This window comes from Sphaeramia orbicularis, chromosome 12 (assembly GCF_902148855.1).
Source record: "Sphaeramia orbicularis chromosome 12, fSphaOr1.1, whole genome shotgun sequence".
NCBI classification, from domain to species: domain Eukaryota; kingdom Metazoa; phylum Chordata; class Actinopteri; order Kurtiformes; family Apogonidae; genus Sphaeramia; species Sphaeramia orbicularis.
In genome coordinates this window covers 31,242,884-31,267,987 of record NC_043968.1, presented here as the reverse complement: position 1 = coordinate 31,267,987, position 25,104 = coordinate 31,242,884, and the positions used below count along the sequence as shown (strand labels likewise).

The 25,104-nt window shown below is 38.3% G+C and overlaps 5 protein-coding genes across 6 annotated transcripts; 3 read left to right on the top strand and 2 right to left on the bottom strand.

Moving 5' to 3' along the window:
• Window positions 1-64: 64 nt before the first annotated feature.
• pnpla8 (patatin-like phospholipase domain containing 8) lies at window positions 65-12,602 on the bottom strand. 2 transcript variants are annotated; one of them, XM_030149350.1, is made up of 11 exons: window positions 12,486-12,602; window positions 10,121-11,233; window positions 9,369-9,518; window positions 9,060-9,211; window positions 8,855-8,949; window positions 8,545-8,716; window positions 8,388-8,445; window positions 7,576-7,770; window positions 2,553-2,748; window positions 1,524-1,839; window positions 65-1,262 (listed from the first exon to the last, which is right to left on the bottom strand). In XM_030149350.1, the coding sequence occupies exons 2-10, from the start codon at window positions 11,054-11,056 to the stop codon at window positions 1,565-1,567; spliced, it is 2,229 nt and encodes a 742-aa protein (XP_030005210.1). In that variant the 5' UTR covers window positions 11,057-11,233; window positions 12,486-12,602; the 3' UTR covers window positions 65-1,262; window positions 1,524-1,564. The 2 variants fall into 2 exon arrangements, with proteins under 2 accessions (XP_030005210.1, XP_030005209.1); XM_030149349.1 differs by having other exon boundaries at window positions 65-1,839.
• akap14 (A-kinase anchoring protein 14) lies at window positions 11,540-12,076 on the top strand. The gene has a single exon (XM_030148324.1). The coding sequence runs from the start codon at window positions 11,540-11,542 to the stop codon at window positions 12,074-12,076; it is 537 nt and encodes a 178-aa protein (XP_030004184.1).
• Window positions 12,603-16,478: 3,876 nt separating the features above from the next.
• Window positions 16,479-17,750, top strand: avpr2l (arginine vasopressin receptor 2, like). Its single transcript, XM_030149352.1, has 2 exons — window positions 16,479-17,316; window positions 17,485-17,750. The coding sequence occupies exons 1-2, from the start codon at window positions 16,479-16,481 to the stop codon at window positions 17,562-17,564; spliced, it is 918 nt and encodes a 305-aa protein (XP_030005212.1). The 3' UTR covers window positions 17,565-17,750.
• Window positions 17,751-18,977: 1,227 nt separating this feature from the next.
• On the bottom strand, window positions 18,978-21,620 carry LOC115429692 (THAP domain-containing protein 5-like). The gene is made up of 3 exons (XM_030149351.1): window positions 21,442-21,620; window positions 21,062-21,248; window positions 18,978-20,869 (listed from the first exon to the last, which is right to left on the bottom strand). The coding sequence occupies exons 1-3, from the start codon at window positions 21,525-21,527 to the stop codon at window positions 20,105-20,107; spliced, it is 1,038 nt and encodes a 345-aa protein (XP_030005211.1). The 5' UTR covers window positions 21,528-21,620; the 3' UTR covers window positions 18,978-20,104.
• Window positions 21,621-22,102: 482 nt separating this feature from the next.
• LOC115430611 (dnaJ homolog subfamily B member 9-like) lies at window positions 22,103-25,070 on the top strand. The gene is made up of 3 exons (XM_030150716.1): window positions 22,103-22,237; window positions 22,556-22,797; window positions 23,594-25,070. The coding sequence occupies exons 2-3, from the start codon at window positions 22,581-22,583 to the stop codon at window positions 24,085-24,087; spliced, it is 711 nt and encodes a 236-aa protein (XP_030006576.1). The 5' UTR covers window positions 22,103-22,237; window positions 22,556-22,580; the 3' UTR covers window positions 24,088-25,070.
• Window positions 25,071-25,104: the final 34 nt, after the last annotated feature.

Sequence of the window (25,104 nt, the reverse complement as noted above, 5' to 3'; positions counted from 1 at the left end):
CCAAATTTCTCATAGCATACATTCTTAACCTATTTGTGATCACAAAACAGAAATGATAACCATGTGATTTTAAATCATGTTTATTTCTTGACATTTCTTCACTTTTGCATTCCGTCACACAATAAAGAAAGAAGGAATCAGGGAAAATTCATACTATCAGTGTAAAAAGTGTGCTTTATAACAACTACCCTTTTAACAGCTATGTTTAAGACTTCAGCCTCAAGCAGGGTTAAGTGCAAAACACTTACTAATGGGGCACAAGGTGTTTTTCTCAGCAGAACAGGGTAGAACATGCTTTGTACCATGGTTTTTAAAATTGTATTCTTACATATTGTTAAGAGCACTCAAATCATTACTTTAAATTATGTACATATTTGTTAACGCACAGGTAAAGACCATATTTTTAAAAAGTGCATGAGTTCTCTTTTTTTTATACAGTATTACAAATAGGCAGTCGTGTTCTCACTGTGCAATCACTTATAAATTATATCTTGATGTACTCAAGTTATTGAAATGAGATGTAAATTGACCATCAGACTAATTTCTTTTGAAAATAAACACAGTTCCCACATTGGCATTCAATTAGCATCATATTATGGTGCCACAACAAGCAACCAGTCCATGAGATCATTACTCAAGCTTCATATTCATAACTCCATAAATTTTTCTGCACACACTTAATCACTCAAAAAAAGATATCACTATTATCATTTTTTTTCTCCATAAATTATATTACTCTGTCTCCATCTGGCACATCGTGACTCAACTTCCAAATTCCATCATGTTCATAATTCTATGTTACTTACAGTATCTTTAATTAATATCTGTGAATTTCTTGGTCTTTTTAGTGTTAAATACATTAAATCATGTAAACACAGTAACTTCATAGTTACTTAAGCCTTTTTTTGCACTGGATGAGTATAACCTGGGGACCTGCACTGAACTGGAAATTTAACCCTGTCTGTGTTTCAAATGCTGCATTCACACATGATAGGCCGAGTCTCTTCCTCAAATTTACCGTCATAGATTCCCTGGTTCTGTTGTCAAGGGTCACCACTTACATGTAACTGCTAAAACGTAGAAAATGTTCCTAACTGTACACTGTCATGCATATCATCCATCTATCATCCATGAGATGTCATTTTTTGGAACGATAGAAGTTTTCTTTCAGTGAATGTTCATGCTATAGTGCGACTTGAGCCTCCTGGATTTCCTTTCTTTCAAAACTTTAGCTTATCATCTTCAGCACAGCCTTCATAGTCCTGGGCCAGGAAGGAAATTGAATAAATGCACAACAAAAACAAAAATGTTGCAAATCACACCAAATCAAAGACGTCAGTTCATCATATTCTGTGTTTGCCAAAATATGTGAGAAAATTTGTAGATTCAATTCAGCAGATTCACATGGGATTAAGATCAGAAACAATCTCCACATTTATTTCAAATCACCAGGTAATACTCGTCACCCATGAGTCTCCCTCGACTGAGTGGATGTATAGATCCTTTATTTTTCACTCACTTACCTTAAAAACACTTTTGAGGTAAACTGTTGCAACTCCATCAGCTACAGCTTTGAAATGAACGGGAGGCCCTCGTACATGTCGGCCTTGAGCTTTGCCCACTCGGCCAGTCTCTGGATCGTGCTCTTCTCTTGTCCCAGCACCCGAGCTGCATTCCTGAGCTTGGCTTCATTGCGCTCCAGGTAGTGTTCAGCCTCGCTCTTGAGGAAGTTAAGCTTCTCTACACGGTTCTCGTTCAAAGAGATGTCCTCGCTCATGTAGGGGTTGAAGCGGAAATAGGTGTCAGGTGGGAGGAGGGCGTCCAGCATGGTGTGCACCTCTAAAAATACGGATAGAGAGGTTCAATAAGATTATCCTAATTCAAAAGACATTTTTAAGAATGACCTACTCCTCTCTCCAAAAAATTCAAACTTCTCTCTGTTTTTGATATGAATGTGTACCAGACCTGTGTCTTCATGTACAAATATGTTCACTTACCTCATGTCCTTCCTAAAGTTTACCAGAACTTTATGTTGTCCTCTGTTATTGACAATTATCCGACACAACACTCAAGCCAATTTTATCTTCCATACGGCCGGACTTCTGTCAGTATTCTCTAAAATATCTTTGGAATAATCTACATCCTGAACTTCAATCAACATCTTCTTTATCATTATTTAAAAATCATTTGTACAGGAGTCTAATTTATGAAAAAATTTAATGTTTTATATCATTTCATTTTTATTTTTTATTATCATTTTAATTATGTGGTATTTTTAATCTTTCTATCTCTTTTGTGTATTGTGTATATATGTGGAGGAATTTATATAAGCCTTTTTTGACTTCTATCCTCTCCTGCTCAGTGGTGTTACTTGTATGATCATTTTGTTTTTCTTGTTGTTTGTGATGTGCAAATAAATAAATACAAAATAAATACAAGTACAGATTTAGCTGTTTCTTTTCTATTTTCATATTTCAGTTATTTTAACCAAGAAAAAAACTGCTGAATCAGAATACTCTGGACCAGAAACATAAATAGCAGAATGGACTTACCTTCAGTATCCGTGGCACTGCTGATGACGTGGGTAAGCTTCGTCTTTAGACTCGTGTAGGTAGCGCTGTTCTTTCCTCCCGTCTCATACCGTCCAGTACCCAGGGACAACACACACTGCAGTGGTGTGTTTGGCCACAGACATTTACACTCATGGATAGCAAGTGCTGTGGGGTTGTTAATTAGAAGTCCTCCATCCTAGATGATAAATGTGAAGGAAAAACAAAACAAAACAAAACAGAGATGGTCAGATTTGAAGTGCATGTTTGTATAAAAGAAGGAAGCTTGCAGTTATAAAATCATTATCCACTATGGTCAGTGTGTGCATGTATAGCTTGCAATTTGCCTTTACTTCTAATAAATGTGTTGTGACTGCTGTGAAGCTCAGCCTACTGGGGACAAATGAGGTGACCTGGACAAGCTGTGCCAAGGGCTACACAGCTACAAGACAGAGAAAGAGAAGCTCCTGGGCTGAAGATGCGTTGTGCTGGCAAACAGCCCTGTTTATTCACAAATAAACAAGAGGAAAAAGCTGTTTGTACCAGCTAGACGAGGTCACTTTTGCTTCAGTTTCGTCTGGAATTTAACTGTTTCAAGGGTCAACACTAAGATTTCTTTAAATTTGTTGACTGGTTGGTAAAACTGGTCAAATGAGTTTTAATTTATGTTTTTTATACGTTCTTTATGTGTTATTCTTAGTGTTTCCTGTCTTTTTTCACTTAATAACTTTACTGGAATTGCTGACTGCAATGATGCCAACAATTAGGAAAGGGGACAATCAGACTCAGTAAGTGTCTGGACCGGTTTAATGCTCCTTCTTCGTCTCATTCTTACCCCTAAAGTGTTTTTGGCCATGATTAATAGAAATGGAAAATGTAGCACAAAACAGGTCAGACCCTCCCCAGCAGACTATGGGCAAAGGTTATTTCCTGTTCGCTAGAGGGAGGACATCAGAAATTTACCCAAAAACAAAGGGCAACAAAGTGCCTAGTGATAAGTCATCATCGGCTAATATGTAATGACGTATGCATGATATATATTAATACAAATGATGATCATAGCAAAAAACAGCATGTTCTTTCAATTGGAAATATTGAAATGAGATAATAAGCGGGCTAATTCTCCTTAAAAACAAACAAACAAACAAACAAAAAAACAATACTAGCAATTAATCTGATATGTATCAAACTATTTCACTGAGGTTTCTTTGTGGGAGCATAGTGCAAAGTTCTGTAAACATCTAGAAACATCTAACAGGGAACTGTAGCTATGGTAATAGGCATGTTCATCTACATAGTACAGTACATTAATGATCACATACAGCATACTGCACTGTATACGGCTATAAAACAGCATGTAGTGATCATATGTGTACAACATGTGGTATCTATTATACACTATGTGACTCTAAAAGCATCATCAATGTTGCACTTAACACCTCTGATTCTACAATCTACTGGAAAAGTAGTCTATAAAAATGAACGCTATGTTAATATGTAAACAAAAAAAAAAACCTAGCCTCAATACAGTTTCTAAGAATTTTAATGTAAAGCTAATAGGCATGCACTGATGCAAAATTCTTGGCTGATGCTGAAAGGGATGTTACTTACTGCTCTTTTATTTTGTTTTTGATATTTGTCCTCCTCTGAACAAAAAACTCTTCAATACAATTCAAAAATCACAACTCACATAATCTCTGAATGAACACAGATTAAAACATACATTTATACCCAGGACTTGAGATATAAGCAGTGGATTAATAAAGGTGCAACAGCTTGGTGTGTACTAAATAAGGACGGTCGTTTTAAAAGTTTTCAAGAATTAAAACAGGAGTTAAACTTGACAAATCAAGATCACCTCTGGTACCTATAATTAAGGGACTTTTATAACAAAAAAATAAAGCACAATATCGATTCTAATAACAATTAGCTTGTAAAAATGATTACTGGAGTGTATCATTCTAAAAAATATATAAAATCCTATCTTCTCTTTACAGACATTTAAATGGGAAGAGAGGTTGTAACACTTTGGATGTGAAACAGAAATGGGAAAAAGAACTAGGAATGTGTGTCTCAGAGGAGAAATGAGTCAATATCTGGAGAATTCAACAGTCAACCACTTCTAAAAGAATATAGAGGGAACATTGCTGGAAAAATATAATTTGATTTTTAATAACTCCTAAAATTACAGCTAAATATGTGTCCAGACTTTAACCTTGTTGGTGAGAATGTGGAGATGTCAATGTAAGTCATGTACATGTCTTTTGGTTATGTCCTACGCTTGTATCATTCTGGGATAATGTACTGTATATTCAACAATTGTTAAGATATTGGGTTATACAATCCCTAAAACATGTTTGGTGATGTATTTCGGATATATTATTGGTAATAAAGTAAGAAAAAAATATAGATATTTGTTTAAAATTCTATTAGCACCCTGTAAAAAGGCTTTTACCACAAAACTGTGCAGATTAGAACCACCTACAACTAACGACTGGATACAAATTGTGAATGGAATATTTGAGATGGAGATTCTGACCCATAGATTGAGGACTCAAGAAGAGCAGTGTCAAGATAAATGGAAGAAATGGACAATTTTCATTTCAATGTCACATTACTAAAACCAATTGTTAGTCACAAAGGTTTATTATGGTCAATGTATTCTGAATGTCCCTCATGTTTGTTTTGTATTGTACACAAATCAAACAATAAAAATAAAGTGTAAAAAAAAACAACACCATGCATTTATGGAAAAAAAACATTGAAAATAACATATCAGATAAATATGCATTTTTCCATGTTGGTTGATATTATCTATTCTGATGTCCAAATGATATATCAGTGCATCTCGAAAAACTATTCAGTGAACTTGAATTCATTTTTGTGTAAAACCATCACCTTCATCTAATCTAAGAAACATGCATTCAGATATCTGAGTGTAGACACTTGGCAGCCCTTATGACATTATGGCACAATTTAAAACATGTTACTCACTGGCCTAATTATGTGACATGTTCACCCTGAGGCATAAGACTATTAAACACTGGAACACAGTTGGAAATCTCCAGACAGCGGGTTAATTACACAGCTGCTCCTCTGCTTCAACCTTCAACCTTTCACCCATGAGTCTCCCTCGACTGAATGACAACCAACCCGCCTCCAATCACAACACAAACAAAATGCTGCTGAAAGTGGAATGTAGGTGCCAGAAACACCTAAGGAAATTAGTGTGCAGTCAATCAACAACTGATTTCTGATATTAATAAATGCAAAGATCATGCAAAAAGACCTGTGGAAGTTTTTTCCTCTACAGTGTGTTTATGTGTGTGTATTTATTCCTTTCTGATCCCCTGCAGTGGCAGAATTCTCTTGAGAAATACCGCTGCTAGTGCTGAAAACTAGAGTGGGAGTGAGACTGGTGGGTGGCAACTGAAGCTGGAAATGTCGATGAAACACTACACAGCTCCAAGAGGAATGTAAAATACAACACACACAACACAATTCATTCACTCTCCATCCGTACATGTCCTGCTGTCATCCCAAAATCCAATCAGAGAATATGGTCGGAACTTAGTTTAATCTGAAAGTCTGAGAACAATTAAGGCTATGAAAGTATTCAAAGTGGGACTGGAGATTACAGTGTATTATTAACTAATAAGTTGTAAGTGTTGCCTGTCAGGACTCTATGTTAGCGAACAGCAGGGGAGAGGGACTTGTTAGGAGGGACAAGGCTAATTTTGCCTAAGTAGGTTATCAAAATTAAAAGCTAAGCCTCAAGCTTAATTGCTGCCCATAAAGACCATCTAAAGATATCTGGCCTAATAATCAAATGTCATAAAATAACACATTAAAACAAATCTATTTGAACAGCTCCCTTAAGGCGCTGCATAAAATAGGCTCAAGCAGTACAGGAGGGGTGAAATGTAAATGACTTTATTAGTCATCACTGTAGACATTTCTCAGATGCTTTTACCCAGATATACTCAAATTCACCAGAACAACAACCTCGAAGGCTTAAATTTCATTCACTTACCTCCCACTTAAGCATAATTTACCACTCTTGACCCTAATATGTTCTTTTCTTGCTCTGCCTCTGAGTCAAAAACAAGAGCTGGAACAGTATTCATTATCTAATGCACTGTGTCATAAGTCAGTGTCAGATTGCAAAGCTGAGATGTGAAGCTTATTATGCAGAGAACCACTCATGGCACAGTCACTTAATGTGGATTGCTGAGTTTTATTAACAACATGACTAAGACATTAGAATGTTGTTTTTTTTTTTTAAATATGGGACCAGCTGACACCTCATTTTAGACTGCGGTGGCCTGACTGCAGGAGCCTTGTTAGATACTCTCTTTCATCGAGAATCAGAAGCTCTTTCTTTTAAGAGGACAAGCTGAGTCATAAGAGCAGGAGGCCTTTCATGTTAAGGGACACATACCAAGTCCAAGGAATCTTTCTCTCCTCCTCAAACAAATTTTCTAACTCTGTTCACCTTCTTCCTTTCCCTCTTACTCTTGGCAGCCAATGTATGGACCAATTAGGGAACCATCTTCAAGGTTGAGCAAGATAAAAACAAAACTACACAGACAGTACCCTCCGTCCTTGATGTGTTTACATTCACTGTGCGTCTGTCCTTGGCACCAGCCTATGATATTGATTGGTAAGATTTCAAGAAAATTACCCTATCACAATAAATTAGTGCTCTAAGTTAGATGCAACTGATTAGATCGCTATGTTCTACTGTATTCAATGACATGGTTGTCACTGAGATCTGCTGCTGCTGTCTGTGGAGCAATCATCTGCTATTGCTGCAGTTTCATGAAATACTTAATGTTTGTAAGGTGAGGAGTTTTTCTATTTTCCACACTGATTAATGTTCAGTTTTTGTGCAAGTGAATTCTTCAGATTTTTTTCTTTATCCGTTTGCTTTACACTCCACTCTTCAATTCTATTCACTACGCAATGTGTAGGTGCACACATTTTTGCACATAAAATTTGTAGTTTTCGTTGCTCTCTGTCATACCTGATGGAGATCTTTTCCCAGGACAAATTCCTGGAAGTATCCTGGAGCGGCAGATGAGGCCCTGATAGCCTGCCACATTTTGTGTTTGCAGTCTCCAAGGTAGTGGGATCTCACTCCTGGCATGAGTCTGTAGTTCCTGAACACATAGGCCTTCAGTGGCAAACCCCTGTTCACAATAGTGCTCACTGCTGACACCTGGTGGAGACACACAACAAACATCAAAAGGACCATAAAAAGTTGTTAAATTTTCACAGGACATAACTGATTAGTTGACTTGGGCTGTGTTGTGTCACCTCAGGGCTCCGCAGATGATGGATGCTTTTAAAAAAAGGACTAAAATCCTTTCTTTTTAGAACAGTCTTTCTGGCTGATTTTATGTGAATTTATCTGTCGTTTTTTTTCATTGTAAATCAGAGGTGGGTAATCCCAGGCTCATCAAGTCAAAGTCCTGCCATGTATTGGTTCCAACCTTTTCACTTAACACAGGTAATTCCACTAATTACCCCAGTGCTTATCAAAATGGGCTGGTTCAGAGAACAGATTGGAACCAATACATGGCAGGACTTTGACTCGATGAACCTGGGATTACCCACCTCTGTTGTATAGTAATCTGTTTTAGTATTTGACACTTTGGGATTTGGTGTTAAATGTAAAGTGCGTTTCAAAGAAAATGTATTATTATTATTATTATTGTGCAACAAACATAACACAACAAAGAAATCTTTAACTTCAATCACATACATCAAAACATGGCTGCTATAATTAGAGTTAACAGTAGTATTTGCACTGTGCTGGAGAGATATCTAACTTACTTTAGGGCAGTGTGGATCCCTGGCACTCTCAATCATGCTCCCATCACCCATTCGTTCCCTAAAGAAGGTTAAATATGTACAAATATATATTATATGACAAGGAAGTATGGAAAGGAGAAAAAGAAAAGAAGGGTGACAGATGGCACTGTAGACTAACTTGAGGATGTTTTCCCATATTTCGCTGTCATAGAAAGCATGGCTCCAGCCCATCTTAACGGTTCCAACGATTACATTCTGTTTGAAAACATCTGAGCCCAACTTCCTGTACATCTCCTCACACTCGTCAAGAGGGATTTGAAAAATCCCCAGCATGAAAGCCAGGATGGCACCTTAACCCAACAAATGAACATGGTGTGAGAAAGGGTATTTCAATTCATATGGAAATATACTGTTTACTGAGTGCAGAGTTTATAGAACAGTGAGACAGAAACAAATTTAAAACGGCAGATCGCTGAGTCAGAATTTACCTGTGCTGACTCCACAGATGTAGTCAAAGAGCTGATGGACCGGTTTGCCAGTCAAATTCTGCAGTTTATGAAGAGTCTGCAGAGCAAGCAGTCCTCTGGAACCAAATCACATCATTATCAGAATTGTATGAAAAATGTAGCTTATATGACTGTGTCAAATAATTTGACAATTACTTATTTTCTGAGTTAACCAGATACATCATACCTTGTTCCCCCTCCATCTATAGCCAGGACCCGAATTCCCCTGCCTTTAACAGGGTCCGTATAGCCAACAACAGCTAGAGCTTCTCTCACAGCAGCTTGAAGAGGAAGGTCTCTGGCCTGACGCAGCCGCAGCAGGCAGGGCAGCACACTTTCCTGAAAAACCAGCAGAGTCATGATAAACAGCCAACACAAGTCATGGATGATAACCATCCAAGTAAGAAAACCCCTTGTTGCCACTGTTAGCACAAATGTAAGTACAGCTTTGTCAGTGTCAAACTATAAAACAAATGCATACTGACATCACACTAACCTTGATGGCTACACCTCGGGTTTCCGGAAATTCCAGGAGATGAACGCTGAGCTCTTCTACTCGGCTGGTGAGGAGTTTGACATCAGTGACCCTATGCAGGCCTTTCACCAGGGCTCTGGTTCTGTTGTCAACACTCACTCTGGCTATTATCTACAATAAAAACAGGACACATACAATATCTGAGAGGATATATAACTATAAGCTTAAAGTTATTTTTTCTTGGACTGAAAAGGCACTAACATAAATCATATAACTTGAATGAAGTTAAGATGGATTCATATTGCAATAATTATGATTAATAGTACAGTTTGTGATTGTGTCCTGAGTCTACTTGCATGGGAAACAAAGAAAAGTGTATTTTTCCAATGCGGCCTTAAACTATTATAATAAATACAACACATTTTTATGCAGTGACTTCAATTTGACCCTTTTTCCACAGTAACAATCTCTGCACGGTGTAAATAGATTCAAAATATCATCATGCACATATTATACTACATTGCAGCAAAAATTCATTAAGTGATAATTTCACAGGCTGAGATCCCAATTGCAATTACTTGGACAGCTCTAGTCACAAAAACTAATTAGTCTATTTTTCATGCTCTATGATACAAACAGCATGTTTTTATTTACACTGAAACAAGCTGCACTGAAAATCTTGAAATTATTACCCACATGATTTTTTAATCCTGGTTTTTGAGTGTCATTTTATATTTAGTGTATACTAACTAGAACCACACTGAGCATCCTACCTTCTCCCTTTGAATCAGCAGGTGTTGTTTAGCCTTCTCTTCCTCAGTTACTGCTTTCTCTTCTGTCTTCTCCACAGTAGATTCTTCCGTTGTTGGAGATTTCTCAGCAGTAATACCTTTGGAATCACCTCGAAATTTAGGTACCAGGGGTGCAATGTAACTTCCAACAAATGCCTGAACACTGGGCCGAGGATAAGACAGATAGTGAGTGAAACCTTTTTTAGGAGATGTGGTAGGCACAGGGACAGGTTGAGCTGCACTTTCTTTTGCAGGGGTGTTAGGAGGCTGACTCAGATTTTCTAACGGAGGGGGAGGAAGAGGAGAGGTAGTGGGGGTTTCAATACTTTTAGCTTCTGCTACTGGAGCTATAATAGGAATGTGTTTCCCAGTTGTCTGAGGTGTAGAGTGAATAACATGCTCAGAAGCAGGATCACGCTCTCCTTTGTGCTGCTGCGACCTGTTGTCCAAATCTTCCCCTTGGGTGCTGGTCCCAAAGTAGCTATTTATGTGCTGAGCCAGAGTTTTGTAGGTCTCGTCCATGTTGGTTGAAAGGCTTGCTGGGTGAAAGAGTTGCATGGTTTGTTTCGCCACAGTTGTGGAAGAACTTGGCACAGGTGCACTTACTGCTGAGCCTAAACTAGAAGTGGGCTTCTTGCTGGCAACAAAAGGCTTTTCTGAAACTTTCTGCCTTTGCTTTTCCAGCTCTTCTGCATTCTTCTCACCCTCTTCTTCTTCTTCTTCTTTCATGGTGGTTTCATTTGGTGAATCAGTAGTCGAGTTATTAGAGGTCAAGGTGTCAGCTTTAACTACAACTTTTTCTACATGGGCGCTCTCGACTGTGGCACTTCCAGGCTTGAAGCGGGAAAACTTGGAGATGAGGTCAGTGCTCCCTACTGCCTTTGTGACACTGTCAAGTGTGGTCCTGATCCGCGACATGCGTCTGCTGGCTCACTAGGAACAGTAGTGCTAAACTCAAAGGTTCCTCTTTAGTCTTCTTTAGTATGGATGATTGTTTTTTGGCAAACGATGCACCATTCTAACAGGCCACCTCTTGGTGCCTATAAGAATAATTTTAGACATCCCATTTTTGTGGGAACCCTCGTCCACTGTTTCCTGAAAAAAGATAAATAAATAAATATCAGGGTCAGCAGCTCCAACATCCCCACAACCTTCCAGAAGGAAGGCTTGCAAAATGAATGGATCGATGGAAAATGAATGAATGAATGAATGAATGAATGAATGAATGAATGAAAATCTCTGAGTCAACACAGTATACTTTTTCATAGGAGCCAAAATACTACACTGCAAGTACACCAACAGAGGGCTCCATTCTGTAGTCATGGCAACAGTACAAGCATAAACAGATGCAGCCTTCATTTCCTGGCTATCCTATCAGCTGATTTAACTATTCCACAAATAATGGAAAACGATCAGACTTCTTCATCTGGTCTGAATTTATCAGCGGAGTCCACTTTGCTTGTAAAAACTCTGCTGGAAAAACACCACAGAGCGAAGAAACAGGACGATACAAACACCGAGATGCGGAACACTAACTGGGTCACTGGCGAAAACTTCACCGTGGAAGTGGGGAAGATGCAGATTGAGGAGTACATTCAGACATGGGAGTTGCAGCCCTGCTGGCTCCACAGCTTGGTCTTCCTCTGCTCCGTCGATGAGGAGCATCATACTTTCCACCTGTACCGGGCCCGTTTCAGCACCCCGACCCCGCGGAAGCCAATTCAAGGGACGGCGAGTGTGTACTTCGCCGTGGATAAAGTCAAACCACACACCCTGCCCGTGGAGGTGTACTATATAGTGGAGTCCAACAGGCTGATGCATGCAGCTGGGAGGACGAGGTTCAGAGAGAAGTGGCTGGCGGACGTGATTGAGAGCAAGTCTTTGCTCCAGAGAGAAATGGACCTTTGGACCAATGAAGTGGCACCAGAGACAAGCTAAAATCAAACACGGATACCTCCACGGTTAATTAATAGCGGTCATTGACAGTGATTAATAGGTGATATTATACTAGCTTTAGCTGATGCTATGCTAGCAAGATATGTAATAAAATCCACTTCCAATTAAAACAAACCAATCTCTGGCTGTGACATCTTTGTGTAAAAGCGAAGTGGCCCACTTCCATTCGTCTTTCTAACTTAAACATCCACAACAATGAATCTACACAATTTAGGCAACACACTTTTTCTATAAATGAATAATCCACCAATGACCGTGATACGGACTAGCTAGCCACAACCAAAAGCAGTCATCTGCCAAACGCTCATACTGCTTATTTCTTTGACTAGTGTTGAATGGGTGGTTCCAGTTTTACGTCAGCTTATTAAACAAATACTAATTATATTCTTACCGAAACGTCAGGAACGCCCAGTGACTCACTGGTATATCTTCCCTTCATTAATTTTGTTAGTACAGTATCGATACAAGCGGCAGGAAACAAACAGGAAGTAGACCGGAAATGACGTCTTGCCCTGGATTAGTACGCGTACAGTGCAATGCTCTACTTTGGACACTAGATATCAGCAAAAACATCTACCCATAAGAGGAGCATGGTGTTTTGTTTATGATTTAGGTTCCACACCCCGAATACTAACATGTGTTTTCCACAGCCGGTGATTACTTTACATAAATACACCTCTCTGTTTGATGTGATCGCACTCATTTAGCACAACAAATTGCAGCAGTAAAAAAAAAAAAAATCTTTCACCCCAAGGAGAGCATCATTTAATCCATGTGATAAAATGTACACCTTAGAACATTACTGTTACATTATGATCATTTAGACTTCAAACACAAAACGTGAAGATAAAAATCTATTTTAGTTTGTATCCAATGTATTTTTTGGTTTTAATGGATGGGTTTCAGAAATAATGTCTTATAGTGAATGCATTACTGTAATTGATATGTAAGTAGCAATAGGGCAATACATGAACATAAATATATACATTTATTAATGTAATTAGACATATGTACTATAGATGATTATAGATTTACTACTTGTAGTTCTCTATTCTCTTCCATTTAGATTTGTATATTGTTAACTGTTTTTCTTTTTTTATGTACTATACATTATACTAAGATGTAAACACAATATTGTGTGTTTTGCAATGATAATAAACTAGATTCTATTCTATTCTACAGATATGTATAAATAATGTCTATAAATACACGGATGTCATGAAACATTGCACAAATTATTGAGTATTAGTACTAATTAAGTATTGATCCAAAGTTACAACTGCTACAGAGAAAACTTAGCACTTGGTGATGTCCGTGAGTACCAGACTTCAGCCAGTCATTAACTGAAAATATTTTTCATCAAAGTGTTAAAAACAATCCCCATATTTATAATGATCTTACTTTGTCTGATTAGCTTGGAGCCTTTGGTTGTAAGCACTAAATGGTTAATGCAATATTTTTTGTTAAACTGGAATTAAAGCTGACCGTCCCCACTTCAGTCACACCTTGATTGTTTCATTTCACATGCGCTGCAGTGGTGTACAGAGGTAAAGGTACAAAATGTGTGTCACTGTCCAATTACTTATGGACCTTGACTGAACATATAGTACAGTATATAGTACATTTACATTGTCAAAAACATACATGACACTGACATATAAAATATGTACAATGTGTTCAACACTAACACTACCTTGCTCATATCAGCCACGATTTTTCTTGCATACATTGCTTTCAGAGTTGCAGACATTTGTCTCATTTGCTAATGACTATTTGTCAGGTGGTTCACATAACAACATGCCTGCTTTTTTACAGATCCTATGTGACCAATGGTAAAAGTTATAATCTGGGAGCTTTCATAGAAGAAAAGTCCTTCATGTGTTCAAAAAATGCAAATAGAATTCATTTCTTTTCAAATGCAAATGGAGCAGCTTTACACAATTTCTTTTTATTTTTTCCCCAGCCACTGCCATTGATGTGTGGAGTGAACAGAATAACCATGCTTATGCCAGTGTGTGGTTGAAAGAAAAAAAAAAATAGGTAGGCTATAACTTCTTAAAAGTACACTTAATGTCTCATTTCATTATTGGACTCTGTGCCTTTGAGAAACAACATGACAGAAAAAAGAATAGACAGTAATGGTATTATTTCTGGTTACCATTGCTTCTTACAACAGAGTTTGATGCTGCTCTCTGCTTCAAACCACTTCTGTTCTCTTATCTAAATGTCAGAGCTTTAATGGCATCTCAGGCTGCATTTGTGGAAGTACAAAACCAGCCCCTAATAATAACCTTCAGTGGAAAACATTATTGAGCAGGATTTTTTTCCACTGTTGGCTCCAGTGTTCTTTTTTCAGTTACCGCCTCCAAAGTAACATTCACAAGACCAGAATGAGTGATTTTTCATTAATTTGTGTAGGGTTAAAGTTCATTATTTGCACAGCAGGTTGGACATCACAATACACAGAGTAGTACTAGTATGGTGGTTTACTGTGGTCAAATGTAGGATTCAAGATTCAACACTTTATTACCATGTCGACGTAGTTTATTGGAATTTGTTGCAGTAAATAGTCCCTTTACAATATATAGCAAATAAATAAAAATACAACCAACCACTAAAATAAAAGTAAAATCCAGACAATAAATTAAAATCCAAGCATAAAGGAAATAAATAATAAAACAATAATAAAAACACCTGCATTGAACATGAAACAAATTGCAGGCCCATAATTAAAATGTAAAATCTGAAAGAGTGAAGACGTTGGACAGCTTGTAGGAGTGTGGACTTTGGGGAGGGGTCTTTTAAAATATTAAGGACAAATGTTAGAATGCTCCCAACAGCTGCCCAAAAAAACTTTATAGAACACACTTTTTTTTTTTTCTTTCTTAAAAAAGAACAGTCTGTGGTGAACTTTCTTTAAAATGGAGCTGGTGCTGTCCCTCCATTTCAGGTTAGATGAGATGTGAACTCCCAGAAATCTCTGTGTCTAATTATTACTGTGGTCAAGCCAGCCCTTATTCTCCTCTGCATGGTCAAGTCAGCCCCTTGTGTTTTTCATGTGCGCTATTTATCTGATAATTATGGTAAAATAATTTGGCTTAAATGATTTTAGGGCTATTTTTAACATGAAATAAAATCTTTTTCCTCCGTAAGCATTTCATGATTCTGGTATTTTTGGTATTAGTACTTCAAATACTATTAGCACAAATACTATGAAGTATTTTTACTGTGTACTTTTGCAGTAATCATATTCCAAAATCCGTTCCAGGCTGAAGTGTTTTTGTCTGAAATAGTGTTAAAGACTAAATTCAATGATGAATAAAATTATTTTTTCAATAAGTACATCATGAATTTGGTATTTTTGGTATTAGTACTTCATATATTATCAGCACAAACACAATTAACTACTTTTACAGTGTACTTTTGCGGTAATCATACTCCAAAATCCCTTCCAGGCTAAAGTGTTTTCATCTGAAATTGTGTTAAAGACTAAATTCAATGATAAATAAAATTAATTTTTCCAATAAGTGCATCATGTATTTGATATTTTTGGTATTAGTACTTCATATATTATCAGCACAAACTCTATGAACTACTTTTACTGTGTACTTTTGCAGTAATCATATTCCAAAATCCCTTCCAGGCTGCAAAAGTGTTTTTGTCTGAAACAGTGTTTAAGACTAAATTCAATGATGAATAAAACATTTTTTTCAAATAAGTACCTCATCGATTTTTCTACATTTGGTATTAGTACTTCATGTACTATTAACACAAACACTATGAACTACATTTAGAAACACAATCATCAGAGTACAGTGCGAACAAGAGTGGAGATAGAACATACCCTTGTGGAGCTCCTGTGCTGATGGTTAAGGGTTTTAATGTTTTGTTGTTACACTTAACCAGTCCAGTGATTTCTCATCTCTCAAATGAATGAGCTTGTCCTACAGTCTAATGGTACAACAATAATAAAGCCTTGATTACAGTAAACAAACACAACTAAGTAACAGACAGGACCCTCTAGATGCTGCAGAATGGAATGAGACAACGTACGGACCTGAGCATCAGAGCATTTATATTATATTCAGTGTGCATTTTACAGATTTTCACATTTAGTTTAGTCTATACTTTTTACTGTGTAAGTGTACATGCGCGCTTATTCTTTGGAGATGGATTTTTCAGTCACTGGCCAATGAACAGCTGCATGACTGCCATCTCCAGTCTCTCCTCACGCCCACCACATCGCCAACGCTTGGTAATTGCGCCAAAGAGCAAGTAAATCAGGTGTTGTTTGTTCCACAAGAATATAACAAACATTTCATTGTATGATCCTAAATTGAGTCGTGAAGTTACCCGTTACTATCCGTCAGGACGCTGCGCTCAAATGGATACCAGCAGCAGCAGCAACAGCTCTGAGAAGGTAACGCATGTGGATGAAGAAGTGTATGGACGCTTTGCGCTCATTCGTGCTGGAGTTTTAGGACTGGTGTTTGTTCTCGCAACAAGTGGCAATGTTTTCTTTTTGTTCACACTTTGGAGGAGGCGAAAAAGAAGTACAAGAACCCAGCTGTTTCTCTTCCATCTGTGTTTGGCAGATCTGGTGGTCGCCTTTTTCCAAGTCCTACCGCAGTTATCCATTGAAATTACGCACAGGTTCAGAGGCACTGATTTCTTGTGCCGGTCTGTAAAATACCTGCAGGTGGTTGGAATGTTTGCCTCCGCATATATGATAGTGGCTATGACCAGAGACCGGTACCATGCTGTTTGCAAACCGATGGTTTCCTTCTTGAAGGGCTCGTTTAAGAGATACTACAGTATAGGCGCAGCGTGGATGATCTCCCTCGCGTTCAGCTCACCTCAGCTCTTCATCTTCTCTCTCCAGGAGGTCGAGGAAAACCAGTTCGACTGCTGGGCTTCATTCATAGAACCATGGGGGAGCAGGATATACATCACCTGGATCACTCTGTCTGTGTTTGCTCTTCCTGCTGTTGTTTTACTCTATTGTCAAATGAGAATATGCACAACAATCTACTTCAACATGAAGAAAAAAGCGCTGCAGGGAAGACGCACACTGCGCACAGGTACGAAGGGGGTGTCCAACGCCATGCTGAAGACTGTGAAAATGACATTTGTCATTATACTGGCATACACAGTGTGTTGGAGTCCATTTTTTGTTGTCCAACTGTGGTCTGCATGGAGTCCAAGCAGTGCACCAACAAAAGGTTTGTATCTGGGCAAAAAGAAAAACAGTCGCCAAAAAATATTTAGAGGTATTCTGTCAGACTGGCCTTTCAGTAATTCAAATATATGAGTGGTTGCTCGTACTTCCAATTTCTTCTCTTTATCAGTGTGTTTCAGTTTGTTTACACCTCACTATTTCTCTCTGGCAGGTCCAGTTTTTGTCATCATCATGTTACTGGCCAGTCTCAACAGCTGCACCAACCCTTGGATATACATCTACTACAGCTAAACAGTTCCAGACTGTTCCAACTATTCATTTACATGGATTGGACATATACAAGCCAGGGTCTGATCTGAAGATCTGGATGGATTACACCCAGAAAACCAAGAAAAAAAAAAAAAAAAAAACTATGGGGTTAAAACATGTTGTTGGAACAACAGGACTTAAAAAATTACTGTTGTAAAATGTACTGTTATGAAAAGTGTTCTACCTTATCATGACAGTAGGAACTATTTGTCAAATGTTAAATATTTAAATATTCCCTTTGCATTTGTGTTCTGACAAATAACATTGCCACCAAGTAGAGGGAAATATCTAAATATATCATGTATGTACAGTACATGATCAATGTATCACAGTGCTTTCTTTCATGCTGTGCTGGGACTGTGCAAGATGAAAGCCCTGTCAGAGTGAATGCCATTAAAATCAGCGCATGCAGGGGTTTAAACTCTATTATAAAAAAGAAATGTAATGTACTAGTACACCACATAACCATTGTGTATTTGTCCTACAATTGATGGAAACTGTGACACATTAGCGGACTGCCTCTTCCCTTCTTTGTTATTTGTGTGACAGAAAATATGAAATATTCAGTCTAATAAATGAAATACACTTAAGTGCTACACCCTTTTCAGTGTGGGTGCTGGAAAGGGAACTTTACCAGTTCAATTAAAAATCAACATTTTTGCATCATTTTCTTCACCTGAATGAAGAAGCCTAAGGATCACAGTGAGAACCAGTCAACAGCTTTTCATTTCCATCTTTATGTTAATTATTGATAGTTCGTGTGTATGTATATTATTGAAATTATTCATTGACTATTTTATCATTTTATCTCTGTCTTCATTGGTTATGGATGTTACGTTACACAATTGTAAACAAGGATCAGTGTTATTACTCCACTACAGAAATGCAATTATCCACAAGGATTTGAATCTTGCCAAGAAATCTCAGTGCATTAGTCCACTGATGTTTATTTTCAAACAAGGATGCGGAGCAACAGGAGAGGGCTATGTGAATTTCATTTAATTACTTGTCTCAACCCCCACTCAATATCCCTCTCAAATGTGGAGGAGCTTTGCCAGAGAAATGTTTCCCTCTAAGGTTTTCATGTACCGCATCAGTGAAATTAGCCCTAACAAAACCCCTTCACATTGGCAATCATTTTCTTATTAAGTCCAAACCAATTTCAACCTCTCTCCTGGTTCTTACTCCACACCACTGGTAATGAAAACAAAAGTGCGACAAATTATAGATTGTTGTTGTCACCCTCTTCAGCAGATGTCAACATTGTAGATGTATGCTTCATTTGATGTCATAGTAAAAGCTCAGCACTTCTTTTGATGCAACCACTAAAACACTAATTAGCAAATATACATGCAGCTGGATCCAGAAATCCAGAAAAGAAGAATTAGTCGGTCTGTCAATATCCAGTTCATTAACATGTTCCTTATTGTATTTCCAGACTCTGGGATATTCTGTTTTCTTCACAGGTGTTTTTGGAAAATAAAATGTATATGATGACTAACTTCCTTACACTGTTTTATAAACTGTAACCAGACATGCAGCATTGACTGGTATAACCTATCTCTTCTGCTCCTTGTAGGACTAGGGATCTCTCTTTGCAAAAAAATGATCATTACTTCTGTGTAATTATGTTCTAAAAGACAGAATCTGCTGGTGAATCATGTTGTTAGTGATATGAATGTAAGAAGAAAAAACCATTGATAGGGACAGAAAGGTCCCAAAAACAACACCTAAGAATCACACAAGTTGAACATTTTATCATTGTATAATTATGCCTTGAATTTCAGGTGATTGCACACTCTGAGGGGCAGGGACTGACAATCAAGCACTTCACAAAAATAACTGAGTCTCCACATTCAAAACATAATGGCCTCTGATTCCACTGTGCTGCAGTTTTGATTTTTCTTCAGTGAAAAAGATGCAACAGTATTGCAAGGAATAATTTAACCACTTTCATATCTATGAAGTATGTTAACACTAAAGCTTCAGACAGGATTCCATGCAGCAAGAGTTGATGCATAGCCTAAAAAAATCAGTGGCGTGTTGGTTTATCTGAAATCTTTCAACCAGTGTGAATCATCCATCAAATCTTCTAGTGCTTATCCAGGCCCATGTTATGGGAGCAGCAATCTTCCTTTAAATGATTTTCAGGCTAATTGACATAAACAAGAGACAATATATAGGGATAATGCATTGATCACATGTGAGATGCAATCACATAAAAAATATTGAGGCATTAATAGAACTCGTGTGTTTCTAATGTAAAGTAAAAATATGTGACTGCTGTACAACGGTCATATAGCACCCCCATGTGGACATAAGCAGAAATAACGTTATTATTTCCTCCCAAGAAAGAAAATGTCCCAATCCACTTTGGGACAAAAAATATGCTCTGTAATTCTGTATGTCTGTACTATTAAGGACTATGTGTAGAAGTGACACAATGGAAAGAGATAAAAATCTGAACAGATGCACAGCGACCATCTCATTTTAAAGTCCATAGCTTGTAAAGGCTTAGAAAATCAGAGCAACACAGATGATATATAATCTTTTAAAATGTTCTGCTTCTCTTTAAAAACAGCGCCATCCCGCTTCAGTAGGGCTATCTCTGTCTCCAAAGCATGGATTCTAGCCACAGTGCACTCTTCCCTGTGATCCAGTTCTAAAATCTTTGAGTGCAAACTCAAGATCTTATTCCACAGTTGATCTTTGCTCATATCACTTCTACAGTAGGAGTGCTCATAAACACAAATATTTTCTCCTTCACTAGGTCTTCTCTCCTCCAAAAATGAGCTCAGAGTTTTTTCCTTTAAAGATTCCACTGGGACAAAGCTGAAAGTTTGACCCTCAGCTGCACTCACATTTACCTCCTCAAAAGAGCCCAGAGATTCACAGCAGAGCACCGTCACAGTTGAGTCAGCCTGTCTGTCAGAATGAAGCTCATGACACTGGGTCAATGCAAGGCAGGGTGCTGTCGGTACTGTATCACCTGGCACCCCACTCTTGGCAGTCTGAGGTTCTGGGATATTTGAATGACAGGTGACAACAGAGTCTGGGGCCAGAGGAAGTTCAAGTCCCTCTGCATGAATGGCTTCTGTCTTTTCTTTGGCTTCAGCAACAACATTGTGTGTTGTCATGTTTGAGCTGACCTTTTTGCATGTTCTGCTCAAAATGAGCGGCTTCTTCCTGCGAGAGTACTCAGATAGAGTTGGGTCAATGTCTGAGTCTAACAAACCAGGTCTGGCCTTGGGGCTTCTTTTGATGTTGGATGACTTTTTATCACTATCCTGAGAGAGGGAAATATATTGTCACAGTAACTTGCAAGCATGGCAACAATACTGTATCAAGCTCTATGCTGATAATAGAGTTATAACAAATAAAGACATAAATAATATGCATTTCAATGTAATTAAATCTATTTCTAAGTGGTGAAATACAGACACTGTACATGTTGAAAGCAAGACCACTGTTGTACTTACATCTTCAACTGGGGGGAAAATGGTGGGGATAGCTGTATTTTTCAGATAGCGAATACCCCAACGAATATCAAAGCAGTCTTCTGTGAAGTGCTCACTACACAGAAACTGGTGCCGACTTGGGGTCCACTTCTCTCGGTTCATGTTGTCCACCCATTTCTGAAGCCTGGGCTTGTCTTGCAGGGGGAACCTTTGGAAAACAATGAGACAAGTGGGAAACCAAAATTTGATCAGACATCACGAACAGTTCCAGTAAAGTATCAATATTGAATACTAGGTTCTCTTCAATGCCATCACTCCAGTGCATTACTTCCAACACACAATAACTTAAATATCAAGGCTACCAGTCAAACAGAAGTGAGCGTTTCAACATTGTAACATACGGATAGAAGCTAATTCTCTTGCTCTCTTGTCTTGAAGCATGTACCCCGCGGTTTCTGCAAACTTTCACAGCACAGTACCGTGGCATATTTTCAGTGTAACTACATGAAAATGCTTCGTGGTGACACGTTTTGGGGTAAAATGTTTGCAAACAAAGGGCACTCTTTCTATCACTTCCGGATTGTTGCCCTCATACGGATGTGACGTCATCCACAAGGATAGACGTTGGCAGCAAGATAGAAAGCCCCTGTTATATTTTTTGATTTTCTCTGCACCTAATTTATTGCATTACCATTTTTTTTAAACTTTTTTTTTAAATTTCCATCGGTGCGCGTATCATTTGTGGTGTTGTATGTTCGTTTGTATTAATTTATCGATACAATACTCTACCAAGATAGTTCACCTACCGCCTATGACTACACATGACAGCGCAGCGGAATTAATAACAGCACGCGTGAATATCTCTCTAAAGGAGTCATCGAAAATTTTGTGTAAAATCATGACAATATAGAACGTACATATATAAAAATGATATTGCTTCCGCAGGGATAAAAACATGTAAATCATCTCATTCAGAGAAGGCGTGGCGACAGTCCCCATTCTCCACGTGCGCTCTGTTTCCACCAATCACAGCTGCCTGAGTCACTGTGTGAAGAAACTGACCAATGGCGTTGCGAGTCGTGGTGTTACAGCTCAGGAATGCTGCTCGTCAACAATTATTAGCTTTCGCTTCACATCAGCTGGGGCATTTGGCGGCGGATAGAGGTGTCCTCAGGGTGTTTGTCACTTTATCTCCAGGTAAGGACACTTTTACACCTTGAAATTATACGGTGACTATCTTTAAGTTAGAGCATACAGCAAAACAGGAAGGCGGTGTTTGTTTCTAAGGCAGAAAGTCTCCACCTCTAACTAAAACAGTGAGTTGGCGATGTCATATACTAGCAATGAGACTGTTTCTGCTAAAACCAGGGTTAGTTGCTAGTTAATAAACATTGTTACCGATGTCATATCAAGTGTTATCTATCTGTTTATTCTTCAACTCGTTAGTAAGCGTTGCTGTGTGTTAAGGATGTGTGAAACTTTGCTAACTGAGTTGTTAAACTGTTCTCGTTTCAGTCGCAGAGGTGCCAAAACCAGCAGAATGGCCACAACCCAGTCTGTTCTACTGTTAGCGGTGCATATCCTTCTGGTGTCAGAGTTCATCTTAGCAAAGAGAGATTACTACGACATCCTGGGGGTACCGAAAGACGCCTCTGACCGCCAGATCAAAAAAGCTTTCCACAGACTAGCCCTGAAGTACCATCCTGACAGAAACAAGCACCCAGACGCCGAGGCCAAGTTCAGAGAAATAGCAGAAGGTGAGTTACTTTGTCAGTCTACAAGATGTTCCTGCTCAACTGTGCTTTGACACCTGCGGCTCTTCTATTTCCACAGCAGGCAATTGGGCTTTAACAGCATGATAGAGTAGGTGTCACTGAAAACACTGATGATTGTTCCAATTGTCCCAGGAAGCCATCCATTGCGTAGACATAATAGTGAATCAGCTTTTAGACACTCCTAGATAATGTCAGAGTGGTAAAGGTTTGTGTTTTCTCATTTATTTGAATGATTGATTCTTGTCATTGCACAAGTCACAAGTACAAGACAACTAAATGCAGACTGTATCTACCCAGACGTGCAAAGCAGTCAGATATTATGATATAAACATGCAGAGGTAGAATTAACTTTGAGTATGGGATGGTATATACTGTAGTATTTACAGTGGAATATGACTATATGCATTATGAAGGCGCAAATAACTGCAGGGTTTATTGCAAGCAGATAAAAAAAAAAAAAAACTAATAGTGTGATGAATGTCAGTACAGTATTGGATTTTGACAAACCCCTTAGTAGCTGGAAAAAAAAAGGTAGTGATGGTGTAAGTTTCAAATAGCCATGATTTTAAGGTTGAGTGCCAAAATACAGCACATTTTTGTTCAGTAAGATAAATATATAACTAATAAGTAATAACTTACACTTCGTAGAATTGACTTTAAGGTTATAAATGTGCAATTATTTGAGGAATCATAGTCAACATAGGACTGATTCTTTACTTCTTACCTACACTTCAGACAGACGACAATTTTTATTGAATGTAATGTCTGTTTCTTCCAGCATACGAGACCTTATCAGATGATAAGAGGCGGCAGGAGTACGACCATTTTGAACACCAAGCATCACCAGGGGAGGGCTATAGAGGAGGAGGTGGAGGTGGCAATGCTAACTACAACTTCAAGCAGCACTTCCAGTCCTTCAACTTCAACTTTGATGACATTTTCAAAGACTTTGAGCCTTTTGGTCAACAACACCACCAGCATCACTTCCACACCCACTCCCATTCAAATTCCCAAGCCCACCAAAAGCGAGACTTTAACAGCCACTTCCAGGCCCACCAAGAAGCTATGAATAGACAGAGGAGACAGTTTCAGCAGGGATCCTTTGGTGGAGGACTCTTTGATGACATGTTTGAGGACTTAGAGAAGATGTTCACTTTTCACCCGCACAACACCAGAACTGAAAACAGATTCCAGAATTCAGGAAAGCAGCACTGCAGGACAGTGACCCAGCGTAGGGGGAACATGGTGACCACCTTCACCGACTGCTCCTGAGTTAAAGGCAGCGTTGCTCTTCATAGGGCATCCGATAAGGACACTGCCGGGTTTAAGTTATGGTTTTGAAATTGAATGCTAATTTATCACTTAGTAATACAGAATGTGGTTTTGTTTTGCTTTCGGTATTTGTATGATATATCCTTCAGGAACAAACATGAACCAAGTTGGCCTGAAATGGCTGCTTTGAAGCAATAACTCCTAGGTCCTAGGACATAGTACAGTAATGAGTAGTAGGTTTATAAAGATACCTCTTCACTAATCAGCTTTCCAGATTCATATGTTTACTTGTATCAGTGAAAACCATATACCTTTTTGAGGGTACAGTCTCAGGTATGGCCCAGGTTTAACCGATAAGTCAGCCTTAACTTGTTGCTTAATAGAGGTGAAGCAGTAAAATAAGTCATCTATTTAGGCCATACGTTTTGTGCTCTCAATACATTGCTTGTATGCCATGCTCGTGTGACCTTAGTTTTAGGTCATTAACTTAAAGACTGGTAAACATAAATACCTAATACTGCTACAAATATTGATTTTTTTTTATTTTTTTTAGCACTTGTTTTGAAATTTTGCTGTGAAAATGGAGCTTCACATGCAGCGATGTGTGCAAGTTAGCCATTACTGTTACCTCGTCTCAGTTTCTTCCTACAGAGCTGTATCTACCTTCTCAGTCAGGATAGGAAACTAACATCAGTTCCATGGCAAGGTGTGTGTTCTCTCTCAGCTGATCTCTAACCAGTTGTTTGGCCAGTGCGTCTGAATGGTCTGAGAAGTTGTTTTCCTGAACTGATCATAATGTGCAATATTTAGCACCTTTGCTCTTCATGTTGCCTATCTGTCATAGACAATGCTGTGTAAGTGTCATTGTCTAAGGTCTGCACTTTGTGTGTATGGTGTGTGATTGTGTGTGCATGCTGAGAGTGCCCTGAATGTTGATTGGTTGCATAATGTATGACGAATAAATAAAAATATTGCATAAAGTGTTTTTTTCCTGTTGAGAGATTCAATATAAGAATG

Bases quoted from the DNA above. Each gene is read 5' to 3' on its own strand.
- pnpla8 (XM_030149349.1), bottom strand. From the start codon at position 11,056: ATGTCGCGGATCAGGACCACACTTGACAGTGTCACAAAGGCAGTAGGG. The intron at 8,950-9,059 runs GTATGATGTATC...ATTTGGTTCCAG, and splicing joins ATAGATGGAGGGGGAACAAG to AGGACTGCTTGCTCTGCAGA. The intron at 2,749-7,575 runs GTATGACAGAGA...TTTATCATCTAG, and splicing joins TGGGAAAAGATCTCCATCAG to GATGGAGGACTTCTAATTAA.
- akap14 (XM_030148324.1), top strand. From the start codon at position 11,540: ATGGAAAACGATCAGACTTCTTCATCTGGTCTGAATTTATCAGCGGAG.
- avpr2l (XM_030149352.1), top strand. From the start codon at position 16,479: ATGGATACCAGCAGCAGCAGCAACAGCTCTGAGAAGGTAACGCATGTG. The intron at 17,317-17,484 runs GTTTGTATCTGG...TCTCTCTGGCAG, and splicing joins AAGCAGTGCACCAACAAAAG to GTCCAGTTTTTGTCATCATC.
- LOC115429692 (XM_030149351.1), bottom strand. From the start codon at position 21,527: ATGCCACGGTACTGTGCTGTGAAAGTTTGCAGAAACCGCGGGGTACAT. The intron at 21,249-21,441 runs GTATGTTACAAT...TGTTTTCCAAAG, and splicing joins AAGAGAATTAGCTTCTATCC to GTTCCCCCTGCAAGACAAGC. The intron at 20,870-21,061 runs GTAAGTACAACA...TCCCTCTCTCAG, and splicing joins TTTTCCCCCCAGTTGAAGAT to GATAGTGATAAAAAGTCATC.
- LOC115430611 (XM_030150716.1), top strand. From the start codon at position 22,581: ATGGCCACAACCCAGTCTGTTCTACTGTTAGCGGTGCATATCCTTCTG. The intron at 22,798-23,593 runs GTGAGTTACTTT...TGTTTCTTCCAG, and splicing joins GTTCAGAGAAATAGCAGAAG to CATACGAGACCTTATCAGAT.